The sequence below is a fragment of the Myotis daubentonii genome, chromosome 1, assembly GCF_963259705.1.
Source record: "Myotis daubentonii chromosome 1, mMyoDau2.1, whole genome shotgun sequence".
NCBI classification, from domain to species: Eukaryota; Metazoa; Chordata; class Mammalia; order Chiroptera; family Vespertilionidae; genus Myotis; species Myotis daubentonii.
The window spans coordinates 190,706,555-190,731,016 of record NC_081840.1 but is presented as its reverse complement, the minus strand read 5'-3'; the positions used below and the strand labels follow the sequence as shown (position 1 = coordinate 190,731,016).

General features: G+C 38.4%; 1 protein-coding gene across 1 annotated transcript in view; it reads right to left on the bottom strand.

Moving 5' to 3' along the window:
• Nucleotides 1-4,521: 4,521 nt before the first annotated feature.
• The window catches only part of TMPRSS11A (transmembrane serine protease 11A), a 46,099-nt gene continuing 26,158 nt past the window's right edge, over nucleotides 4,522-24,462 (bottom strand). The window contains exons 6-10 of the mRNA XM_059669821.1: nucleotides 18,503-18,541; nucleotides 16,408-16,579; nucleotides 12,976-13,235; nucleotides 8,880-9,022; nucleotides 4,522-6,629 (exon numbers count right to left, since the gene is read on the bottom strand). Coding sequence (XP_059525804.1) covers nucleotides 6,468-6,629; nucleotides 8,880-9,022; nucleotides 12,976-13,235; nucleotides 16,408-16,579; nucleotides 18,503-18,541 — 776 coding nt within the window. The 3' untranslated portion in view covers nucleotides 4,522-6,467. The remainder of the gene's footprint in view (nucleotides 6,630-8,879; nucleotides 9,023-12,975; nucleotides 13,236-16,407; nucleotides 16,580-18,502; nucleotides 18,542-24,462) is intronic.

Genomic DNA, 24,462 nt, shown 5'->3' with positions numbered 1-24,462 from the left:
GGATAAAGAGTGAAATTTGTATTGGTCAAAAGTATATAAATATACAATTTTGAAAATGAGAACAATAACATAACAACAAATGTAGAAAAGATAAGTAATTATATGTGAAACTATACTAAAATATTTAGTCTCAAGAAAATAAATTTCTGGGATAAAAAACAAATCATTGAAATTGATTTAAGAGCTAGGAAACTTCAACAACAAAAAATAACCACAGGAGAAATGAAAAATGTATTAAAATTTTTTATAAAAACATCTTGCCTCATAGCATTTCCAAAACAGTTGTTTCCTATGCTATCTTAACTGTTTCCAAGTATAGAACATGCTGAAATCTTTTCTGTGAATTTTATAATGCTGACGTGATCTTGGTTAATAAAAATTTTGGTAAAACACTAAGGAATTTACCAATCTAGCTATGAGAAATTATTAACTATATTTGAATAAGTAAAGCCCTGGATCTATCTTTTCTAGAATAAGCTACGTAGGGTTGCTTATGTAGACTACAAATCAAATGCTGTTGGGTCCATCTCTCCCACTGTGATAGAGTGTTTGCCCTCATGATCTTCAGTTTGGAGTTTGCATGTGAAAATGCTGTCTTTGGTTTTGCTTTACTTGTAATATACATAACATGTACTACTAGCTCTTTAGTTATAGAGACCTTTCATTGAACTTGGGTTTTCCCCACTTTGGTGATGAGAATTGGCAAAGTAAATTTATTTTGTTTTGTTGGATTTGTTGTTGTTATTATTTTGAACAGGTTACTTTCCCCATTTATTTTTCTGGGTGTGTACTGCTAAATTAAAAAAAAATCTACTTATTTTCCCCCAGCTTTAATGACATATACTTGACATGTAACATTGTGTAAGTTTAATGTGTATAATGTGATGATTTGCTACACATAAATATTGTAAGATGTTTACCACAATAAAATTAGTTGAGACATCTTTCACCTCACATAATTACAATTTTATTGTGGTTATTGTTATGATATCATTAAAGCTTTACTCTCTATCAATTTTCAAGTATACAGTACAGTGTCATTAACTATAGTCAGCATGCTGTACATTAGATCCTGGTACTTATAACTAAAAGTTTGTACCCTTTAGCCAACATCTTCTCATTTCCTCGACCTCCCAGCTCCTGGCAAGCTAATGGACAGCATTGCGGCTATAGTTAATGCTGTATTGGAAAGGCAACTATGTGAGGTGGTGGGTATGTTAATTAGCTAATTTGGCAATCATTTCACAGTGTATGTATTATCATATCATCATGCTGTCCACTTCATATATAATTTTCTTTGTCAATTATATCACAATAAAGCTAGAAAATGTTAATAACATCTAAAACACATTCACAGAAACATCTAGAAATAATATTTAATCATTTATCTGGGCCCAGTGGCCCAGTCAAGATGACACATGAAACTAACCATCATGAAGTTCAAATAACCCATTGTTGTTCAGTGGTAGGTTGTGGAGCCAGGATTCAAATAAATTCTGTTTAACTTCATATTGTTTACCCCTGTGTCATACTATCCATCATCTAGCAAATGTGTGATTTGGTAGTATAATCTTTTACAAATATTTTAAAAGATTATTTAAACCTATATTCAATAATCCAATTGGTTCAAATTGTCATCAGTGGACAGGTTTTGTATTAGTGTTTTACTCTTTTACCAAACTCTGAAATATGTGACTGTAGCCGGGTACTTGAACTGGGTTTGAGGTCATTTGGAACCATGAAGATGTATCATTACACCTTTCTGATTCAAGGTAATAGTTCTCACAGTTAGAAGAGCATGTATTTGCATTGTCTCTTTCTTAATAACACGGGGACGTTTCCACTGATTCATCCTTATTTGTTTCCAAGGCTTTTGGACAGGAACACTTAATACTGTGATGGTTTTCTGGGATTAGGGGTAGTCTGTAGTCATGGATCAGGGAGAAGCTATCAAGCTCACCTTGAAATCCAGTCTGTGGTTTTCTTTTGTTTTTATTATTTGTCCTGTGATATAATCTGTTGATCTCATTTCTCAGAGGCATCTAAACGAGAAGGATATAAGGACTATGGATAAAATAGTAGATCATGTAATCAGAGTATGTTGTTAGGTCCTTAAATGACCCAATGAAAGGCATATGAGGGCTTGGCTGTTTTTCAGACTGTTTGTCATGAAAAGCCAGGGGTAATGTTTGTGCTTTGTACCAGGAATTGGAGTACTTGCCTCAAAATGAAGAGAAGAAACAGAGCCGTGGTTGGCTGTGAGCAAGACCTAGAAGGGGCTTCTCCATGCTCTGTCCTATTCCCTAGTTGTCCAACAGAATCCGGGAAAGCTGAGGAGCTCTGGTTGTTGGAGGCACAGGTAAAGCCTTGTTTGTGTTGGGCCACCATGTTGTTGTGTATGATGGAGCCAGATTACATTACCCCTTTTAGGACAGTTTCAGGAAGAGAAACTGTTAGGAACACTGAGTGCTCTCTCCATCTATGACATGATTCCAGCAAGATAATTGATACCAGTTTTATCATTGGGAATCTTCAAGGTTGATAAAAAAAATTTTAAGGTTCTCATTGATTCGTTTCATACTTTTCTAAACACACACATACCCCAGAAGATAAGCCTTTATGTGGGAAGGAGGTTTGTCTGGAACCCTAGAGATAACTGTAGTTCCTGTACACAGTGACAGGATTAACCCAATCTCCTCTAAATTAACCTTACACTCCATCATTGAAACTCTATCTTTTCTCCACTCATATCAAATTCTCCAGGAAAGCAGTCTCACAAAGATAAAATGCCTTCTTTCTTCAAGACGAAGCATGCTTTTAAGATTTAAAAATTATCCTTTGCAGGGAGCCAGCTTCATGGAATGATATGACCAGATATCCGTGGCCTGTACTACCATGGTAACGGCCACTGCTACTTCTGCTGTGTTGTGTTCACTGGAGTAGAGTGTCAAAACTACCAGATAACTCCTCCAATCCCGGAATCCAGGTTACCAGGGAAAGGTAAAAGGAACGTTTCCTAGGAAAATCTAACGAACTTGTGGATGTCGTCTAGTGTGGGAAGAGCTCAGGAGATTTATTTCAGTGCAGTGGCAGATGCAATGGTGTGAGCGCACTCCTCCTATACAAGTTTCCTTGGCACACCGGGAAGTGGCAGTGCCCGCCTGAGTAAGCCCCCTAGAGCCCCTACATAGTACCCTGATCTTTCCTACCATTGGTTGCCCTAAGGATGGTGTAAACTTCTGATTGGTCCAGGAAGTTATATATGTTGCTGCACTTAAACAATAAAATCAGACTGCGTCTTGAACCGGTCTCCGGAGTCAGGCATGCTTCGTTAGGACTCCGTCGGCTTCACCCCCGCGGGACCCCCTGCCTCAGTCTAGCCTCCAGGTTCCTCCTAAGGCTGACGGTCCCGTAAAGGATAACAGGAGAACTCCTGTGCGTAGGAGTGCCCAGCTGAATGCCAGAGCCTCCTGAGATGGCTATGGGAGGCCCAGAGAGCAGTCTGGTCTATGAGGGCAGTGACCACATCACTCAAGTCAGGGAGGTACTCATCCTAGTGCTTTCTCTGTACCATGAAGCTCCTCTAGCTGATCACTACAGGCCATGCAAAATATTCAGCAGATTTTACAGGGATCCTCAGTGACCCTGCATACTGCATAACATCTAGCATGCCCAAACCCAGAACATGTATTTCAAGGCTACCAACATTAGCATAATACTATCCAGGAGGTCTCCAATACCCTCCTGAAGTTATTAGTCCTTGCCTGTACTGGCTCTTTATCACCATCAGTTTCCACGGAATTTTAAGCTGCATAATATTCAGCTATTTACATAGGAAAAATACTTTTAGTTCTTGTTCTCTGCCTAAACATATTGATAAAAAAGATTCAACTTGGTAATGAGGAAATATCATATTTTCTGCGAGCAGCATAGTTCAGGGTGCTGCTAAATATTCTACACTGCATAGGGTAGCCCCTCACAAGTTATCTAGGCCAAAATGTCAAAACTGCCAAGGTTGAGAAACCCTGCTTCAGCGTGACGCAAACTAGTTATTTAAAAGAAATGCAGCCCTAGCCAGTGTTAGTAAGTGGTTAGAGCATCGGCACATAGTGAAGGGTCTCAGGTTTGATTTCTGGTCAACGGCAGGTACCTGGATTGCAAGTTCCATCCCTGGCCTCTGCCAGTTGCCTGTGGGAGGCAACCAATCGATGTGTCTTTCTCATCGATGTTTCTCTCTCTCTTTTCCTTGCCTCTCTTTCTTTCTCCCTCCCTCCTTTACTCTCTCTGAAAAAGCAATGGGAGAAATATCCTCTGGTGAGGAGGAAGAAAGAGAGAGAGAGAGAGAGAGAGAGAGAGAGAGAGAGAGAGAGAGAGAGAAAGGAAGGAAGGAAGGAAGGAAGGAAGGAAGGAAGGAAGGAAGGAAGGAAGGAAGGAAGGAAGGAAGGAAGGAAGGCAATTCTTAAGAGCAGTTGAAAGAAAGATTCATACTATTGGCCTACCACAGATTAAATGATATTTATAGAATGTTCTGACCACCAACTTTATTATTGATTTAAAATGACATACCAATATTTGCTTGCGCATGTTCCAGAATGAAATGCTGCACCAAGCAGTTTAGAAATACGAAGTTTATAACTCTAAGATTATTTTGAATCTTAACATCAAAAGTCAGAATTATATACCACCAAAATAGCGTCTAATTTATGTCTGTATATATTTTTGCCTATGAACAAGCAACTTTATCTTGAAGTGAGTTCAGAGAATTGGTAGCCAGCTGCCTAAGTGAATTCCATCATTTAAGATTATTTTCTTAAGAGTTTCCTAATTTAAGACAGACTCAATAATAGCACTTGCTGAAACTTTTATAGATCTGATGTTAAAAAAGATGCTCTGCAAGGTAAAGAGCATGTGAAATTGGTACCTGGGTTTGCGGCCCTCGCTGGATAAGGCTATCTGGGCCTCACCAAGTCATTTAGGCTTCCTGGCTTCCGTTCTCTGAAACATGTGTGCTGGCCTGCATGACTTGTACAGTCTTTTCTAATTTTTAAACTTTTGTGAGTCTAAGTTATGGATCATTTTTTTTTTTTTTGGCGGGGGGCGGTGAGTAAACTGTGAGTTTCCTTTCCATTATTTCAGAGTTATTTTCATGCCTTCTCAATAGCACATGAGGGGAAATTATTGTAAGGTCATTCAATTTCCCAGTGCTTTGGCTTGTATTTGCACTACATGAATAAATGACACCACACTGCAGAGCTGAAGTTTAGCTGGTGTAGTCACACGGAGTAAGTTCCCACAAAGCCTTCATTCAATTGTATCATTGAATACATGAGCCTGACTTTCCCAATGTCTTCACAAGGCACTTTATTTAGCAGGCATGTTTGTTCTTTCAGATGACATTGTTCACGTGTTCTGTGTGGTAGGTCTTCAAAATTTATATTTATTTTAAAACATATTTTTAAAACTAGGGTTTCATGGTTGCAGTGGTCAGGCTACTGCCACAAGCTTTAGGGGAAAATAGGCTGCAGCAATACAAAGACACTTGATTTCTATCTAGAAAAGCAATGCTCTTTGATTCTTTAATGTATTAGCAAATTTTTAATTTTTTTCTAGGCATTTAACCTTACAATAAAAATCTACAGTCACCTCTTGTTAGTCTAAACATGTAAATGCATCTATGAAATGTCAAAATGTTGTGCCAATGTTTTGGGACTGTTCATAAAGTTATCACATTCCCCCAAATTTCTTATAACAAAAATATATTTTTGATTAGTTAATTAATATATATATATACTTATTCATTAATCAGGCTTTCTCTGAGTTTATCTGTAGGGTAGGGATAGGTGTGTGTGTGTGTGTGTGTGTGTGTGTGTGTGTGTGTGTGAAAATCACCACAAATTAAGGAGGTTAGAACCAACATAAAAAGGTTAGATCTCTGGTTTGATTTGTCACAGAACTTTGTTACCCAGAAATAACTTTCTTTTATGAAGACCCCTCCAATGAGTTTATAAGTAAAAAATTAGTTTCTTATGGTGGAAAATCTCTTTGGAAAACCTGGAAGAATAAGAAAAAAGGAAAAAAAGTATTTGTGAGTTCTGAAGATTATATAAAGGTTTCCTGAACTCTCTGAGTGTTTAAAAATTTACTCATTTAAGGTGACACCCCTGACAAATCTCATGGATTATCCTCAATAGATTGCATTGCTCCTCTTTTATGCTCCACCTTGTATGATTTTAAGAGCTGAGTAGCTCTGATGTATTTTTCAAGCCAGGCTAAACTGACCCATGACTTTACAAATTTAAATTCTTTATGAATTGGCTATGGGTAATTGGTTAGTTAGAGTGATTCTAAAATAAATAGTGACATATGTTTTGTGCTGCTCGGTCCAGTCACTGAACCTCACTGAATATTTGGGTTCTCATACATGTGTGGCTGGCATACAGCTCTCGATGTTGAACTTTTACAGTGATTTAGAGCCCAGTTTTTGAAGCAATCCAGTTTCGGTAATAAGTCACCATTGTGTAGACTCCAGGTTTGTTCTTTTGACCACAGTTATCTCCCCAGCTCACAATTCCAATGAGATACCAGGTATCTTTAAGATCCTTTATGACTAATGGTCCCCCAGAATCACCCTGAAGGTAAAAAAGAGAGAGAAAAAAAATATTAGTTAAATATAAAGCTTATTACTTAAGATATTCTGATGAAGCACATATTTTATTATTAGGCATATATATAGATTACCAATTATGGGATAATTAATTGAAACATGTATTTTAAAAGTTATAAAGCCCTTTAAAAAGTCTATAAAATTTCAATGTTGACATTTTAATTTTTTTCAGTTTTATAGATATACTAGAGGCCCAGGGCATGAATTCATGCACCAGTGGGGTTCCTTAGCCTGAGCGATTGGGCTGAAACTGGCCATCTGACATCCCCTGAGGGGGCCCGGATTGTGAGAGGGCACAGGAAAGGCTGAGGGACCCCACTGGTGCACAATCAGGGCCAGGGAGGGATGCGGGAGATTGGCCAGCCAGGGAGGAACCACAGGAGGGCTCCAGTGCATGTCCAGCCCATATCGCTCAGTCCTGATCAGCTGGACCACAGCAGCAAGCTAACCTACCAGTCGAAGTGTCTGCCACCTGGTGGTCAGTGCATGTCATAGTGAGTGGTTGAGTGGCCTTAGCATATCACTAGCATATTATGCTTTGATTGGATGACTGGAAGACTGGACACTTAGCATATTAGGCTTTTATTATATAGGATAATTGTCAGATAAAATTGTATATATTTAAAGAAAATGACATGATGATTTGACATACTATACTTTGTGAAATGACCATCAAGTTAACTAACATATCCATCAGGCTAATTAACACATCCATCCCTCACATAGTTACTGTGTGTGTGTGTGTGTGTGTGTGTGTGTGTGTGTGTGTGTGTAGGGGGCAGGTAAGGATGCATAAAGTCTACTCTTAACAAATTTCAAATACATAACACAGAAAGTCAAGCTGATGTTGGTTTTCTTTTGACTCTAAGTAGGGTGCTTAGTGTTCCGTTTTCTCAGACAGACTAAGCCCCACACCATAGACCCCAGTACAATTGCCTTATTTTTGTCTAGGACCTGTGCCTGAGTTTCTTCCTTGATAACTTTCTCACTTTTTGTATGACTCTGGCTTATTACTCACTTGCACAGTAATGGGTTAGGAATCTTATGTCTGCTCCCCAATCCAGGGAAGTCTCTTCATGAGCACCAATCCTTCCTGAGGCTTATCATTAATCTCAACGTTTGTCTAGATTCCCATATCCTGTCTGCTCCTAGACTCCTGTCGCCACCTTCCACTTATCCATCAAGGCATGGGCCTCTCTTTGGATTCCCTGAATTCTAGCTGCCTTCCTCCACATTCTTAACAACTGAGGCTAGGTGTGTGTCAGACTCTGTTCTTTCTAAGCCTATATGCTACTTGTACATATATGTAGCATACATTTTTCTGACAGAGGCTGCCCATGTTTTGTAATCTGTGGGAATCTGGGAAGGGCTTGCTGCCACCTGATATTAATAACCCCATCATTTCATCAGGTAGAATCATCTCCTTGGAATTTTCAAGGATCTCACGTTATAGAGCAAGTGCCTCCAGGAAGAAACACTTTTGTACCTTGTCAGAACACATATATGCAGGATAGATATTGGATGACAGAGGGGGACATGGTAAGGGCACTGGATAGTCATGACATGGTCTAATCCACCTTCTAAGCATTTGCTACTTCTCACCTCTCATCCTCCTATGCGAGACTCAACAGGTTGCCTGGGGTCCCCTCAAATATGAATTGTAGTTTCACAGCTTTATAATTGTGGTGATGCTCTTCCTCTTTTCTATAATATTATTTTCTTATTCTATAATTGGGCAAGTGCTATTTATCCTTCAGGCCTCATTTAAATGTGATTTTTCTGATACTTGCTGTAAAAATATTTGCTCTTCATTATATCATTTATAACCTCACATCATCGTTCATTATTCCTGAGTGTTTCCTTCCTATATGTGAGCTCTTTAATAAAAGAGAGTTTTATGAATCTTTGGACTTCCAGTATTAAGGACATTTAATTTTATTATTTATTTTTCTTTTTAATCCTCACCCAAGTATATTTTTCCATTGATTTTTAGGGAGAGTAGAAGAGAAAGGGAAAGACAGGAACATCGATGTGAGAGAAACACATAGATTGGTTGCCTCCTGCATCAGCCCTGGGCCTGTGAAATTTGTATTTAGAAATTTTTGAACTGATAAGATATCTGTATTTTGTACTAGTATAAAGAATATAGAATATTTCTTAATTCGGGTAAAAAAATTTTGAGTTAATGATATAAAAATAATGTCTTTCCGCCTACCCTGCAGGCATCATACATGCCTTCCAGATATCCAGCACAAAACATCCCAAATTTAATATCACTGCCATATACATCTGGTTGCTTGCACACATCATCACTTATAATCTTGAGTCTGGCTTCTCGAAGTTCATTTTGAGATTCCCCTTAAGGCAAAACAAAATAATTTTAGTGTTTACAGTCAGCATTCTTAGCTAGAATGAAGTGAGCAGACTTTATTCTAATCTTTTTCATACTAAAATTGTCAACACAGCATAAGTTTAATGTAAGCAGTTTCCAGAGGAAAATAAAATTCTGTTTAAAACCTGGCACATTTATCATATGATTTTTATCATATCACATTTTTTTATTCCTCACCTGAGAACATGCTTTTTAAATAAATAAACAAACAAACAAATAAATATCTTTTTATTGATTTCAGAGAGGAAGGGCGAGAGAATCATTGATAGGCTGCCTCCTGCACACCCCACACTGGGGATTGAGCAACGCTGGCATGAGCCCTGATTGGGAATTGAACTGTCCTAGTTCATAGGTTGATGCTCAACCACTGATCCATGCTGGCTGGATCTGAGGACATGCTTTTATTGATTTTTAGAGAAAGAGGAAGGGAGAGAGAGAGAGAGAGAGAGAGAGAGAGAGAGAGAGAGAGAGAGAGAGAGAGAAACATCAATATGTGAGTGAAACTTCAGTTGGTTGCCTCCTACAAATGCCCTGACCAGGGATTGAACTCACAACCTGGACATGTGCCCTGACCAGGAATCAAACCAGAGACCTTTTGGTGCATGGTATGATGCTCCAACCAACTAAACCACATCAGCTAGGGCCTTATCACATTTTGTTAATCATCACCCTAGGATATTTTTTCATTGATTTTTTAGGGAGAATGAAAGAGAGAGGGAAAGACAGAGGGAAACATTGATGTGAGAGAAACACATCAATTGGTTGCCTCCTGCATACACCCCGACCAACTGGGCCAGAAAGGAGCCTGCAACCCAGTATGTGCCATTGACAAGAATCGAACCTGGGACCCTTTGGTCCACAGGCCAACACTCTAACCACTGAGTCAAACTGGCTAGGTGGGGGCCTTATCATATTTTTATAAATAGCTATACTAGCAAGAAATACCATTTTATTTCTTTTCCTGGAAAATCTTTGTATCTTTCCATTAAAAATGATCAGTTTATATATTTAAGAAGACATTAATTTTTTAAAATAATATTTATATTTGTGAACTCTAGTTTATTTCCAGAACTTTGTAGGTCAAGTGTTCTCCCTTGGCTTGATAAAATAACTGTAACACTATGTATATTTATTTTATCCTTTGCATTTTATGAAGAAGTTTCACACATAAAATAACATTAAAGGCAATGATTTCATTTTTTATGTATTGTAAGTTTGGGGCTCTCGATTCTAAACTAGATTCTGAATTATAGAAACCAATAGTATGGCAGGAAGATAACTATGGTACAAACAAAGACTATCACAAGAATTCACAGATGCTTTACGTCAAACAGTATGGTCTTTGGGAAACTGACACTGTAATAGACAGAATTCAGTGATGATCCCCACGATTCCTTTGTGATGTCCCTACCCCCAAGTATGGGTGGAATCTCTGAATATAATGTGTATCATGCATATGATTAGGTTATGATATGAGGCACAGGTGAGGAAATTTTTTAGGTGTAAACTAAGAAAAATTCCGTTTGACACTGAGTTCATCAAAAGGGAGACTTTCCAAGGTGGGTCTGACCTGTTCAGATGAGCCCTTTTAAAAAGGGCTGAGGTCTTCCTGGTTTTGAAAACTTTACTAATGGCATTGAACAAGCAGTTCTCAGAAGTTCTATAGCTGTAAAAAATTGAATTCCATCACCAACCAATGATCTTGGAAGAGAACCCAGAGCTGCAAATGAGACCACAATCCCAATCAAGACTTTGCTTGCTGTTTTAAATAAATCCTGGAACTCCCTGAACTGTTTCTCAACTCTTGTGAGAATGCTGAATGACATTTCTCACAAAATATTGATTTTTTCAAAGAATTCGCTTTTCCCCCAATTAATTTTCTCTATTGTTTTTTCTTTTGTTTTTATTCATTTTCTAATCTTTATTATTTCCTTCCTTCTGCTTATTGTAGGTTTATTTTGCTGCTCCTTTCTATTTATCTGAAGTGGGAACTTAGATTATTGATTTGAGACCTTTCTGCTTTTCTAATTTGCACATTTGCTGTAAATGTCCTTCTCTGCACTATTTCAGCTGCATCCTGCATGTACTGATATTTTGTTTTTCATTTTCAATCAATTCTGTGTATACTTAAAATTTTCTTCAAGACTTCCTCTTTGACCGATGGATTATTTACAAGGGAGTTGTTTAATTTCTAAGCATTTGTAGATTTTCCTGCTGGCTTTCTGTTACTAGTTTGTAGTTTGATTCCATTATGATCAGAGAGCATACTATGTATGATTTCAATTTTTAAAAATGTGTGTAGGATTGTCTTATGGACCTAGATATGGCCCATCTTGGTGAATGTCCATGGGTGCTTCAAAAAGTATTTTTTTGTTGTTGTTGTTCAATACATGACAGTCAGATTCTATTGCTACGCAAAAAGTATTATGCCAGGTATGGTTCTGTACCAGCCTCAAACTCCAAGCCAGGAATGTTTCTTCCCACCAAGCCCCTCCTATCATCCTGAAGCAGAGAATGCAAACACTGACTTAGGAGAAAACCCCTCAGATAGAATGCAGACAGAGAGGTGTCAGGCTTACAGCTCTACTCAGCCACCCCTGGAATTAAAAAACTATGCCTAATAATTTCTGTGACTAGTAATATTGCCTTAAAGAAAGCAACACGCTTCTCAGCTCATACAGTATGGAATGAAACCACATGGGACATCTATTTTGGGTCACATTAGTGAAAGGTATTCCTAGTTTCTTAGTAGAGACTGAGAATTAAAGGTTTATTCTTTAGAGTTTATTGTATTTAAATTGTATAGAGCTCTGTGAATGAATTTTGTCATTCTCAGAATGCCCTTTCTCATCTTCTCAAGCCCAGAGTTAAAGAAACCCTCTCGCTGTTGTATATGTATGTACCTGGACCAGATTTTAGGATCCAGAGTGTATCTAAGTACGCCCACCAAATATTCAAAAATAAAATAATTTTTACTTGTTAGGAGATCAAGTTAGTATTATCAAGTTAAATAATCTTAGAGAGGGTAATATCTGGTATTGCATAGAGAACGGCACATAGAAATAGATTTTATTGTTGCTGAGGGAACACCTTTGAAGTCTTCCTTAAAGCCCACCCTTTTAGAACTGCCTCTCCCTCATTCCATGTGATGCTGACCGGGCTGCCCATCACACACCTGCCTTTCTTGGTGTAGGCATAGGTCTGAGCATTTATTTGAGTTAGCCAATCAATCTGAGTACCCCTGGACACAAGCTGGGCCACAAGAGATATTCTCAGGGATTAACATAGATTCTGGCAAAGAGAGAGACATGTTCTTCCCTTGGCATCTATAGGTAGAGAGGGGTAAATCCTGAGCTGCTGTTGGCCACTTTGGAGCTGGAATCCCTCCATACGAACGGGGAAACAGAGGCAGGAAGTGGAATGATTCAGCAACTTAGAGCTTAGTAACATCATAAGAAGTCCTGAATCCAGCTGTTTCTGAAGCCAGACTCATTTCTTTTTTCTTTTTAAAATATATATTTTTATTGATTTCAGAAAGGAAGGGAGAGGGAGAGACAGAGATAGAAATATCAATGATGAGAGAGAATCATTAATTGGGTGTCTCCTGCACGCTCCCTACTGGGGAGCCAGCCTGCAACCCATGCCCTTGACTGGAATCGAATCCAGAACCCTTCAGCCCATAGGCCAACGTCCTATCCACTGAGCCAAACCAGCTAGGCCAGCCAGAAATACTTCTTGATTTCCAAATTACAAGGGCAAAAGGTGCCATTTCATCATTATTCTCGGTTTTATCTAATCTGAGTTGAGGTTTTGTCACATGCAAAACAGGAGCCCTAACTAATCCAACCAAGTTGTGGAAATGGCTGGCGATGTTGATGGAAATTAAATCATACCCTATGATCATTTTTAAGATACCCACCACCGTAGTAAAGTGCTCCAAATCCTGTGATATAGACAGTTGAATTTGGTCGGAAGGATGCAGAAGCTTCTGGCAAACAAACCCGGCGGATGTCATCAGTAAAGGTGACTCTGGGAGAAAACTGCACAACAGCAATGTCGTACTCTCTTGCTGGGGAGTGATACTTCTCATGGAGAATAATTCTTTTGATATTTCTTTTCATTAGTGGAGGGTTGATTGTTGTTCCAAAACTAACAGTCCATTCACGTGGATTTATATTCCTAGAAAATATTAGCAAATGAACAGAATATATAAACTGCACTACAATAATTGCACTAGGCTAATAAAAGAGAAAATGGCATCCTGAAAATACTTGATTGCACCAATAACTTTCTTTGACTATTTAAATGGAGTCTACTGCTACTATTTTGAAGGTTAAAACATGTACAAACAGCATCTTAGACCTTAATCTAATACAGAATTATTAGATTTTAGAACTGCAAAGGCACATAAAATATCATTTACCTCTTCAACCAATATTTATTGAACATCTACGTGCTGAGTCTTATTCAAAGTGCTGAGGATAAAGTGGTGAACAAGACAGAAAAGGTTAGATTCTAGTGAAGGAAAAAGAGTTAAACCAATTAACAAATGGGTAAATAACCAAACAGTGACAAGGGTTAAGAATAAAATATTATAGATCAATGGAATAGAATACTAGAGGATAGTTAGGGAAGGCTCTTTTGGGATATGACAATGGAACTAATACATGGTTGACAAGGAGTCAGCTGTGAGAAGATGGGAAGACAAGTTTCCAGACAAACTTCCCAAGGCTTTAGACTGGAGGGGCTGCAGTTCAGGACCCAAAGGAAGAATGGTGGGGGTGAGGTTGGACAGGTAGGTAGGAACCAGATTTTAGAGTGCGTTATAGGTCATGAGTAAAGCACCTGGATTTATTCAAGTGATATGGATGATTTTAAGATGACAGTACTTGAGTCTCATTTATATATTTTTAAAAAAAACCACCATGTTGATTCTAGAAAATAGATTGTTGGATGATAAGAGTGGATGAGTTAAAAGCTGTCAGAGGTCATGTGAGAGATGACCAATTGTGTATGACTTATAGCTCGTGGGCTGGAGCAATTGGTGGATAATGGTGCATGTAGGGATTGGAAAGGTCATCTAGTGATGACAGATTATCTAATAAAGCCTGTGTTTCATACTTAAGGAAAATAAAGCCTAAATGGGCTACACTATTTGCCTTGTATCACATGTCTGCTTGCCTCTCTATGCTCTTTTCTTTCTAGGACATGGTCTTCAACCAAAATTTATTTATTAATAGCAAGATAAATGTTCCTTAACTAATTAATTGAACATCATCCATAGGAATAACCAAAGAGACAAATACTGTCTACATAGATACTTGTTTCTCAGCCTAATTATTTCTTAATAGGTAGCTTCATAGAAAGAAGCATTTATTATAAACATCAATGGGGCTTAAATCCTATTTGATAGCTGTTAATTGTGCTGGGTTTATTATTTTCATTTTTGAGGCAATTTAAAATTTTATTTTTATACACAATTTTTATATGCAAAAATATTCTAATGAGAAAAGCTAAATAAAGATTGGTTTGTAAACACAATTGTTCATATAGCATAAATATACACATATTTTAAATTTATAAATCAGTCTTTTGTGAGATTTATTGGTACAAATCTGCACTCGCAACTTAATCATGCCTAGAGGAACGTCACATAAAATAGATATTTTGAACTTGGATATGCAAAGGACAGAATTATATTTACTCAAATGGGAATGATCATTCTAACACTTTCCAACAATGGCTTGCTACCAATTAATACAGTTTGTGTTTATTACATATGCAGATTACAAACTAGAAATACCTGACATGAGGATGCTGGGTAAAGATTACAAATAAACTTAACAATTTTTAATTTGGCCCCATATCAATAAGGTGCAATTTACTAGTGATAAGTATAAAACAGTAATTTAGATCCCCAAATAAATTGTAAACATTTAAAGTGGTGACACCTGGTCTGAAAATCATCCCTGTAAATAGGATCTAGGAATTGTGTTATTAGCTTTAAAAAAAACATGTACTGAGGTTTCTTAAAGTGTTAACTCAATATTAGACTCCACTAATATAAAATAATCTGAGTAGTAAAGGCCATACAAAGTCATGTGGTCCTTTCACTGACCCACTGCTTGGGAAATGGGATTTGCCATGAGGAAGTCATATCCTTGTGTTCAACTCTACCATCTCCTAACATTGTGACCTTGGGCAAGTTACTGAACCTTCCTTATTTCCTTCACTGAAAAGGGGCTTACTAAGCAGGGTTTAGCAAGCAAAGGAGAGCATAGATAAGAATCATATAAAACAAATCTTAAGCACCTAACCAAATGCTTGTAGCATATTGGGGCTTAATGAACAATGATAGTTGTTGTTACAAGAACACTCTCAAGTGGCCATTGTCTACGCTTGAACCCTTTTGCAGATGGGGACATCATTGCCTTTATATCCCTTTCTTTACCTTAAAGTCCCTTTCATCTTTGAGCATCTCTGACTGTTGAAAAATTCTTACTTGATTACCTAGTTCTCTTACACAGGAAAGTATCTCAGATATATGAACATAATTATTTATCATCTCTACCAGAGCTTTTGCAAGATAACTTTTTTTCTCCTAGGATAGTTTCTCAAGCTTTAATTTGCAAACAGATAACCCGGGGAGCCTTTAAAATCCAGCTCCTGATTCTGTAGGGTGGAGATAGGGCTTGAGATTCTTTCATTTTTAACAAATTCTGTAGTTATGTCAATGCTGCTGGTCTATCAACTATGCTTTGAGTGGCAAGACTGTATGGATATACCAGCTCCTTTCTTTATCACCAAGGACTCGCTACTACTCTACTAGTAAGAGCATTTTGTTTTGTCAAGTTCTCTTTAAGTGTATTGTCCAGGACAGAATTCACTATTCTAGGCAGGATCTGACCAACAAAGAGTCTGATATCTCATTTATTCTGGGTTCTGCATTTCTTTTAATGTAATCTAAATCACAATTGTAGTTTTGTGAATCGACTCATAGTAAGTTATCTTCCAACAGAAATTTCTAAGCAATTTTCACGTTAAAGCACATCATTTAGTTCTTGCTATTACTCTAACATAAAGTCCTTTTGACATTTCTGTTTTTCTTACCAGACTATTTGGTACTGGGGAAAGGTCATAAAGTGAACCTAGTTAGAAAGAAACCTGAGGACCTGATCAATGACTACTCCACTCCCCCCACAACTTTTCAAATAAGTTTGCAAACGTAACGTTGTTTTAGAAAAGAACCAGAATTCCTCATTTTACCTCAGTAATATTTGGGGGTATTGATTATTACTCAGAGACTTTTTTTTTAGCAGTAGAGGGGTCCAACTTAAGGTCTATAACTTACTTCTTAAAGCAGTGTGCTGCAGTGACGAGCCACGTATTGCTAATCAAGGTGGCCCCACACTGATGGATGTTATCACGCTGAATGGAAGCTTGCCACGGCCAGGCAGCCTTGGCCGCAATGTCTCCGGACATTATTCTGTTGACTATTAATGGAACAACCCGTTTACCACAACCTGAAAGAGATGAGACTATTAAGTTTTAAAAAATGTGTAAGTTTTGATGCAAAGAACCTCTAATAGAGTATTACAATGCAATACTTGCATCTATCATTATATAAACATGTACAATATTAATATCCGTCCTCTGTATTTACCAATATGTTGATGTTTTATTCTTTCCCTACCTTTATATATGTGGAATATATTGCCTACTGAAACTATGTACAGCTGCAAAGGGTTGGCACACTGCAAAGTGTGTATCCTAAGGACTTGTGGTGTCAATTACCTACATGTCCTGGGAGCTCATACTAAGATCATTGTTTCTCAATTTTAGGTGATTCAATAGTGTCACTTTGACATGAACTTCTCACAAGAGAACTGACCAGACAAGTAATGTACTATTTGTTGGAGCTCCTTCTTCTTTATATTTTTCTGAGTGGCCAGTTCTTAAAGTGTGTATGAGGTAATGTATCGTGACCAGTCTCTCACTTTCAGGATGGAGTTCCATGTTTCCACATAAACATCACATTCACTATTGGTGGGAATAAGTATGTACTCTGTTCTGTGCATCAGATCAGAGATTAGTCTGCTGCTTAGGGTTCCTGCTAAGAATCAGCCTCCTTGATTAGCACCTTTATGGTGATAATAAGGAAAATAAACTAGCTTCACTTTTTGTTCTAACTAATTAGGTATCAAAAAAGAAAACTGATTTTACTGACATTGATTACACTCCAACTGTGGCCAGTCATTTAAAAAATCTCCATCACTCTGCCATTGCTCTAGTTCGCCATTTTTCTCATCTAGAAGACTTCTACAGTGTCCCAGTTTATCTCCCTGCCTCTAGTCTTGTCCCTCCAATCTGTTCTCCACATTGAAACTGAGTGATCTTTCTGATCTGAATAAAACAATTTAGTGATTTTTCACTGCCCTCCAAATAAAGTCAAAATGTGTCAGCAGGATTCTGGTCTTTGGTGACTATTAATCATGCCTCTTTCTGATACCTTCAATCCCCATTCTGTGTTCCAGCCACACTGATGTTTTGCAATTGCAAGACATGACCATGTCCTTTCTTTCCAGAAGACATTTTTACACACTACTTTCCCTGCTAGGACACCCATCCTACTTGTCATTTGTTTCATGGTCTCTCCTCAGATCATGTTCTGACTCCACAAGATGAGGTTAGCTAACTCTCTGATTGACTCTCATAGCAGTGTGCACTTTCTCTGTCATAGCATTTATTACACCATTTTAATATTTCCTGATTTACTTATGTCTTCCTCTAACTTCAAACTCTTAATTTTAGAAGCAGTATTGTGTCTCATTCACAATGATATTCACTTCCTGGCACTTAGTAGATATTAAAATGATATTTGTTGAATGAGCGAGGGAATTAATTAATTAATTAAAATGTGTAGTATGGTGTGTTTGCAAGACACATAGATGAATGCATGAACAACTTTGCTCAAATTCATCACCACTTTTATAAAATGTTTCAAAAATTTGGTTACACTGATATAAAATAAACAAGTGGAGCTGCTGTCAACCATAAAGGTAAGATATATTAAGCAACTTTTATAGGTCAGTCACAGATAATGGAATCTATCTCTTCTCCATCTCATTTTCTCATTTTATTTCTCAGCAGAAAGCACATTTGATAGCATTTAAAAATTAGGAAAGCAAGTCCATTTATTCCAAACCAGAAATATATATGTATAACTTATGCAAAATGTTCAAAATTTCAATTACGTAAAATGTTTTTCTTAAACATGAGAAAAGATCAATCTCAGAGTTAAAAATAAAAGTATTTTCATATTGCCCAATTGCTATTCTCTCCCAAGAAAAGTGGGACATGGATGGGAAATTATTAGCTAATATTTGAAGATATTGTTCTTTCTGATGTGGAAATAGAACTTGTTTTTATAAGCTAACTAGACTTACATGCTTGGACAGTTAACTTCCCTGTTGATGAGCTCATTGCTGAAAAACAAAAGAGAACAAAGAATAATAATTTGACATTCTCCTGATTGGCCTCCATGACCTGAAATTATCAGGAGGTGCTGACCATATATGGATTCTAGATAGTATTCTAGAATCAGGAGAATGGCTACTAGATATACCATATATATGCACAATTTTTGTAGAGACTAATAGGCAAAGCTCCAATTAGGAGAATAATACCTCAAACAGTGGATGATTAGGGCACAAATAGTGAAGATTAAAATTCACAAATAGTTTATATTCCTACAGACAGTGGTTTTCTAATGGTGCAGAAAACACCCTCTTTGGATTTCACCTTAGAAGAAAAAAAAGTGGGGAACTAGGGAGCAAGTAGGTGGGGTTTTGAGGCTCAAACACAGCCTCAACCAGAGAAGGTCTGCTTTTATCTCTTCTGTTTAGGAGTTCACAGAAGCCTTTCTCTGGTTTAGGAATAATAATAATAATAATAATAATAATAATAATAATAATAAAACACATTGAAAACACCCATGTGAACTGTCCTTAAAATACTTCTAAAACATAGTTCCTAAATTATCAAAATGATTTTTTCTGAAGAGTAAGCTAATTGTGTATTCTTATCCAACATCAATTATTGAACATAAACTAAGATTGAATTCTGTTAATTTCCAGCAAAGTTAGGGATCTGATAAAAAAAAACATGAATACTTAAACTTAAGTTGGTGGAAGGTTGCCTGAATACTGATGATTTTCAACATAAAATTGCTTGCTGAGCAGAATGAAGATAAACTTTTACAAATTTCCACCAATGGTATGTTTAGACTCATGTTGTTTGCATTTAACTTCTCATTGTGCAAAATAAGAAATTTTACCCACCTTCTATAAGTCCCACTTGAAAAACTAGTGATGATGAACTCTGTAAATTGGGGTTTTGAAAATATTGAATTCAAAGATTCCCTTAAAAGCATGCCCAAGTTATTATATGGTGAAGAATCAATTTTTCAGGACACATTCTCAATGTGTATTTTATATCAGTTAATCAATATATAATTGATTAACTTGGTGCCAGGTGTGCCCTCCACCCCCTCCTCCAGAAGATTACAAAGAGGAGGAGACCGCCGAGGTTGAGTACAGTGATCCATATGCTGAGAAGGACCCGCCCTGGGCTCCAAGGTCTTATTTGGAAGGAACTCAATTTTCTGTCAAATATTATTTTTAGTAAATTTCTTATTTCACTTAAAAAAAAAAACAATTTAAAATGCCACATAGTAGTAATGCACTAAAATGGAAAATAGTATAATGTTAGAATTATATATTGATTAACTGATACAAAATAAAGGTTGGTCTTTATTTTGGGATTTTATAATAGTATAATGTTAGAATTCTTCAGTTAAAACTTCTTCAGCTTAGTTTGAGCTGGATGCAAATACCTCTTTTCCAGGAATGATACCAGGTTAAGTGTAATGGTTGTAAGTATAATTGGATTTTTAAGGGTTGATTACGCCTAGAGGTAAACTACCTATGCACAAGTCACTAGCTGCTGAAGGTTTCTAATCTGTATCAATATTTTGACTTTCCACATCTAGGAGCACAAAGAAACATGAACATCCTGGTCTTGAAAGTAACCCTCTCACACATTTCTGAGTCGGGAGTAATGCCGTTAGTATTCAGGGCTCTACAGCCTACAAGTAACATGATGGGAGTGGGAGCACACCCACTGCGGGTAGGCAGTGAGCTGCCCTGCCACAGCCACGCATTTGCAATGCAGAGGTGTTGACTTTGGCCTTGCTTTCACACACTGCATCACATGAAGGACCCACACCACACAGTAATTTGTCAAAACAAAACACATATTTTGACAAATTATGGGTAAATCTTGGGCTGCAGTTTTTTATTCATTGGGAGTCCCCCAAATGAAGTGTTTCTATAGACCAATGTATTTGCCTGTAAGAACAGCCTTGAGGTTTCTTAATGAGCTTTCCACTAATGGGCCTTTCCTAAGTGCTAACAAACACTGCTCTTTTTACATTTATAAATTTGGAAACCTTCAAGGTTCTAGCTTTTTCTATTACCAGTCACTCACATTAATGCTTTCAGTTTCCAAAACATATGGACAATTTACTAGTTTTCTAAGTGGTAATAGTCTATATGTTCCATATTATTTATATATATATATTCTTATATCCTCATGGTATTTCTATTTCAGGAAGAACAAACATTATCATTACAACTAGAGGGCTGGTGCATGAAAATTCATACACTCAGGGTGGGGGGTGGAACCCCTCTGCCGGGAGCCGGTCCATGCTTGCTGTTTCAAGGGACCTGGAATATATGGCATACGGTTCTTAATATGTTTGCTCATCTTCTTGGAGTTGTGTTTTAACCAAGGTCACCTCTCCAAGAAAGGTTGAATCCCTAGGTAGGGATTTCCCCCTGGAGTTAGGGAGGGAATAAAACCCCTCAACTAAGTGCCAGGCGGGTAATTAATCACTTTAACTATGAACAAGCATGCTTAAGCTACATAATCTTTACTCCCTGGAATGGAGATAAGAAACGCCCTAACCTTTGTAATAGAGATTGGTAGGATTGAATCAACTAGTATAAATACAGATGTAACAAGACAGCAAGAGACAGAACTCAGAACACAGAACTAAGGACACAGGGCTTGGAAGACAGGACCAAGAGAGACAGAGCCTAGGCACAGAACCTACACAGAACGTTCTGTAGAGACAGAAGAACTTCACTGGCGAGAGCATGCCAATAGATCCTGGACTGAACCTGACTATAGAACATGGCAAGAGAACCTGACTAGAACCTGGTGACTGAACCTGGCTGGAGATCTGAAGCAGAACCTCTCTGGAGATCCAGACCAGAACTTGGCTAGAGATCCTGGCTAGGCTGCTGATCAACTGAACGCTGTCTCCGTGTCATTCCTTCTTCGCCGACTCTGTCTACACCTTTGGGAACCCCTTGGACCTGCTGGGGTTGGACCCCGGCATCTGGCGCCCGAACAGGGACCCCTAGGTAAAGCGCCCCGCACTCGGGACGGATAGGACTCCACCGCAGGAAGAGGGTGGATAGTCTTCGCCGACTCCGTCCACATCTTTGGGAACCCCTGGAACAGGATTCCCATAGGTAAGCCCCCCCCCCCCCCATTGAGAACCACACACTCGGGACAGATAGGACTCCACCAGGGTACTGCAGACCCCCCTATAGAGGATAAGTAGGGTAAGAAGGTGGATAGTACAGAACTTAGATTGAGAAGATGTGCCATACTGAGTCCAAAGAAAGAAGACTCTGTATTGATCCTTAGATTGAGAAGATGTGCCATACTGAGTCCAAAGAAAGAAGACTCTGTATTGATCTTTAGATTAAGAAGATGTGCCATACTGAGTCCAAAGAAAGAAGACTCTGTATTGATCTTTAGATTAAGAAGATGTGCCATACTGAGTCTAAAGAAAAAAGACTCTGTATTGATCTTTTAACATATATGCTTGCTAGCAGAGGAATTAAGGTTACTCCCAGTCAGACAGAACGTTTTATACAAGAAGTATGTCCATGCTTTTCTGAGGAGGGAAAGGTAAATGTAATGGCATGGGAGAAGGTAGGCCCAAGGAGCCTTATCCTTAACCCCACTGCAGCCTTTCTACCCTGGAAAAGTGCAGGATTGCCAAGCTCTCCCTGGGATGATAGATCAGGACTCAGGTAATAGCGGAAAGCGCCAATCCTACTCTTAAAATGGATATAAGAGAGTATTTGAGGTTTTTCTTTTTAATGCCTGCTTTTAAAAAATAAAAAAGGGGGAATTTGCCAGGAGCCGGTCCATGCTTGCTGTTTCAAGGGACCTGGCATATATGGCATACGGTTCTTAATATGTTTGCTCACCTTCTTGGTGTTGTGTTTTAACCAAGGTCACCTCTCCAAGAAAGGTTGAATCCCCAGGTAGGGATTTTCCCCTGAAGTTAGGGAGGGAATAAAACCCCTCAACTAAGTGCCAGGCGGGTAATTAATCACTTTAACTATGAACAATCATGCTTAAGCTACATAATCTTTACTCCCTGGAATGGAGATAAGAAACGCCCTAACCTTTGTAATAGAGATTGATAGGATTGAATCAACTAGTATAAATACAGATGTAACAAGACAGCAAGAGACAGAACTCAGAACACAGAACTAAGGACACAGGGCTTGGAAGACAGGACCAAGAGAGACAGAGCCTAGGCACAGAACCTACACAGAGCGTTCTGTAGAGACAGAAGAACTTCACTGGCGAGAGCATGCCAATAGATCCTGGACTGAACCTGACTATAGAACATGGCAAGAGAACCTGACTAGAACCTGGTGACTGAACCTGGCTGGAGATCTGAAGCAGAACCTCTCTGGAGATCCAGACCAGAACTTGGCTAGAGATCCTGGCTAGGCTGCTGATCAACTGAACGCTGTCTCTGTGTCATTCCTTCTTCGCCGACTCTGTCTACACCTTTGGGAACCCCTGGACCTGCTGGGGTTGGACCCCGGCACCCCTCATCCCAGCCTGTGCCTTCTCGCAGTCTGGGACCCTTGGGGGATGTCCACCCTCTGGCAGCCCAGAGTCCTTGGGGGATGTCTGACTGATGGCTTAGGCCTGCTCCCCGCACGTCCTTAGCACTGCCATGGAAGTGGGAGAGGCTTCCCGCCACCACTTCCTTGCTCACAGCCATCATCCCAGCTTGTAGCTGAGCAGAGCTCCCCCTGTGGGAGCGCACTGACCACCAGGGAGCAGCTCCTTTGTTGAGTGCCTGTCCCCTGGTGGTCAGTGCACATCACAGCGACCGGTTGTTCCACTGTATGGGTCAATTTGTATATTACCCTTTTATTATATAGGATTTTTTAGATGAGAAAATGAAGGCAAAGGCCTGGGCCAATTACTTGGGTGGTCCTGCAGTGACTCAGTGGGGTTAGAATTAGTCAGGTAACTCTTAAGTCAGGTTCTCTATCAGCACATCCTACCCTTTAAACTACTCCAGCCATTAAAATAAACTGCAGTGTACAATCTGAGTCTGTAAGAAACAAAAAGACCAGGCAATCCATGACCATTTCACACCTCATTTCAAGTTTCAGATAGGTCAGGCTTTTAAATTCCTGGTAAGTTAACTGGTTATTGGGAATTAAATAGAACTATCATGTAACTTATCAGAATTGCCACTATTTCATAACCTCGATTCATTTGCTTTCCCAGCTAACAAAGAAGGTGGATTAAGCTCTTGACAGTTTCTTCCCCCTCGGCTTGGGAGAGGTCCACAGCTTTATTCCTTGAGTAGCTGACTCTTTGCCACATCAGCAAACTCCTGCCCATCCCATTCATTCACATTTTTGCTTCCTGGTCTGGTTTCCTCTTGAAGAGTCAGTCAGACCCTTACAAGGGCAGGGCATCCTGTTTCCCATCTGATGTTAATCACTCTGATTCTCTTTGTGACTCTAAGGATTGTGTCCATTGGAATTTGTAGGGAAGTCTGCCGGAAGTAGATGCAGCTTAATATACAAGGGTAGACAGGTTTTTGTCTAGCTGGACTCATCAGGGTATGCTAATAAGGAATGAATTTCTAAGAGATGAATCTTAAAAAACAGAATTTCTAAAATGTGTTTGACCACAGAGCCATTTTAAATAGAGCCTCTCAAGAAATTAGAGATCTAGATTTGAATTTTACCTCCTTTTAACAATTAGAGTCCTTAATCTTTTGAGGCCTTCGTTCACATCTATAACATTTGCCTACTTCTTAGGGATCTAGAAATTAGATGCAGCATATAAAGGGAATAGACAGGGCCTTTATAAAGGTTGATTCTCTATTTCAGAGAAGTGATAACAGTATAATTGTTTCAATAATTTTTTTCTAGGTTAGTGATTTTTACTTATTAATTGTAAGATTGCTTTAGTGGCTCCAAAGTTAGTTTACCAATTTTCC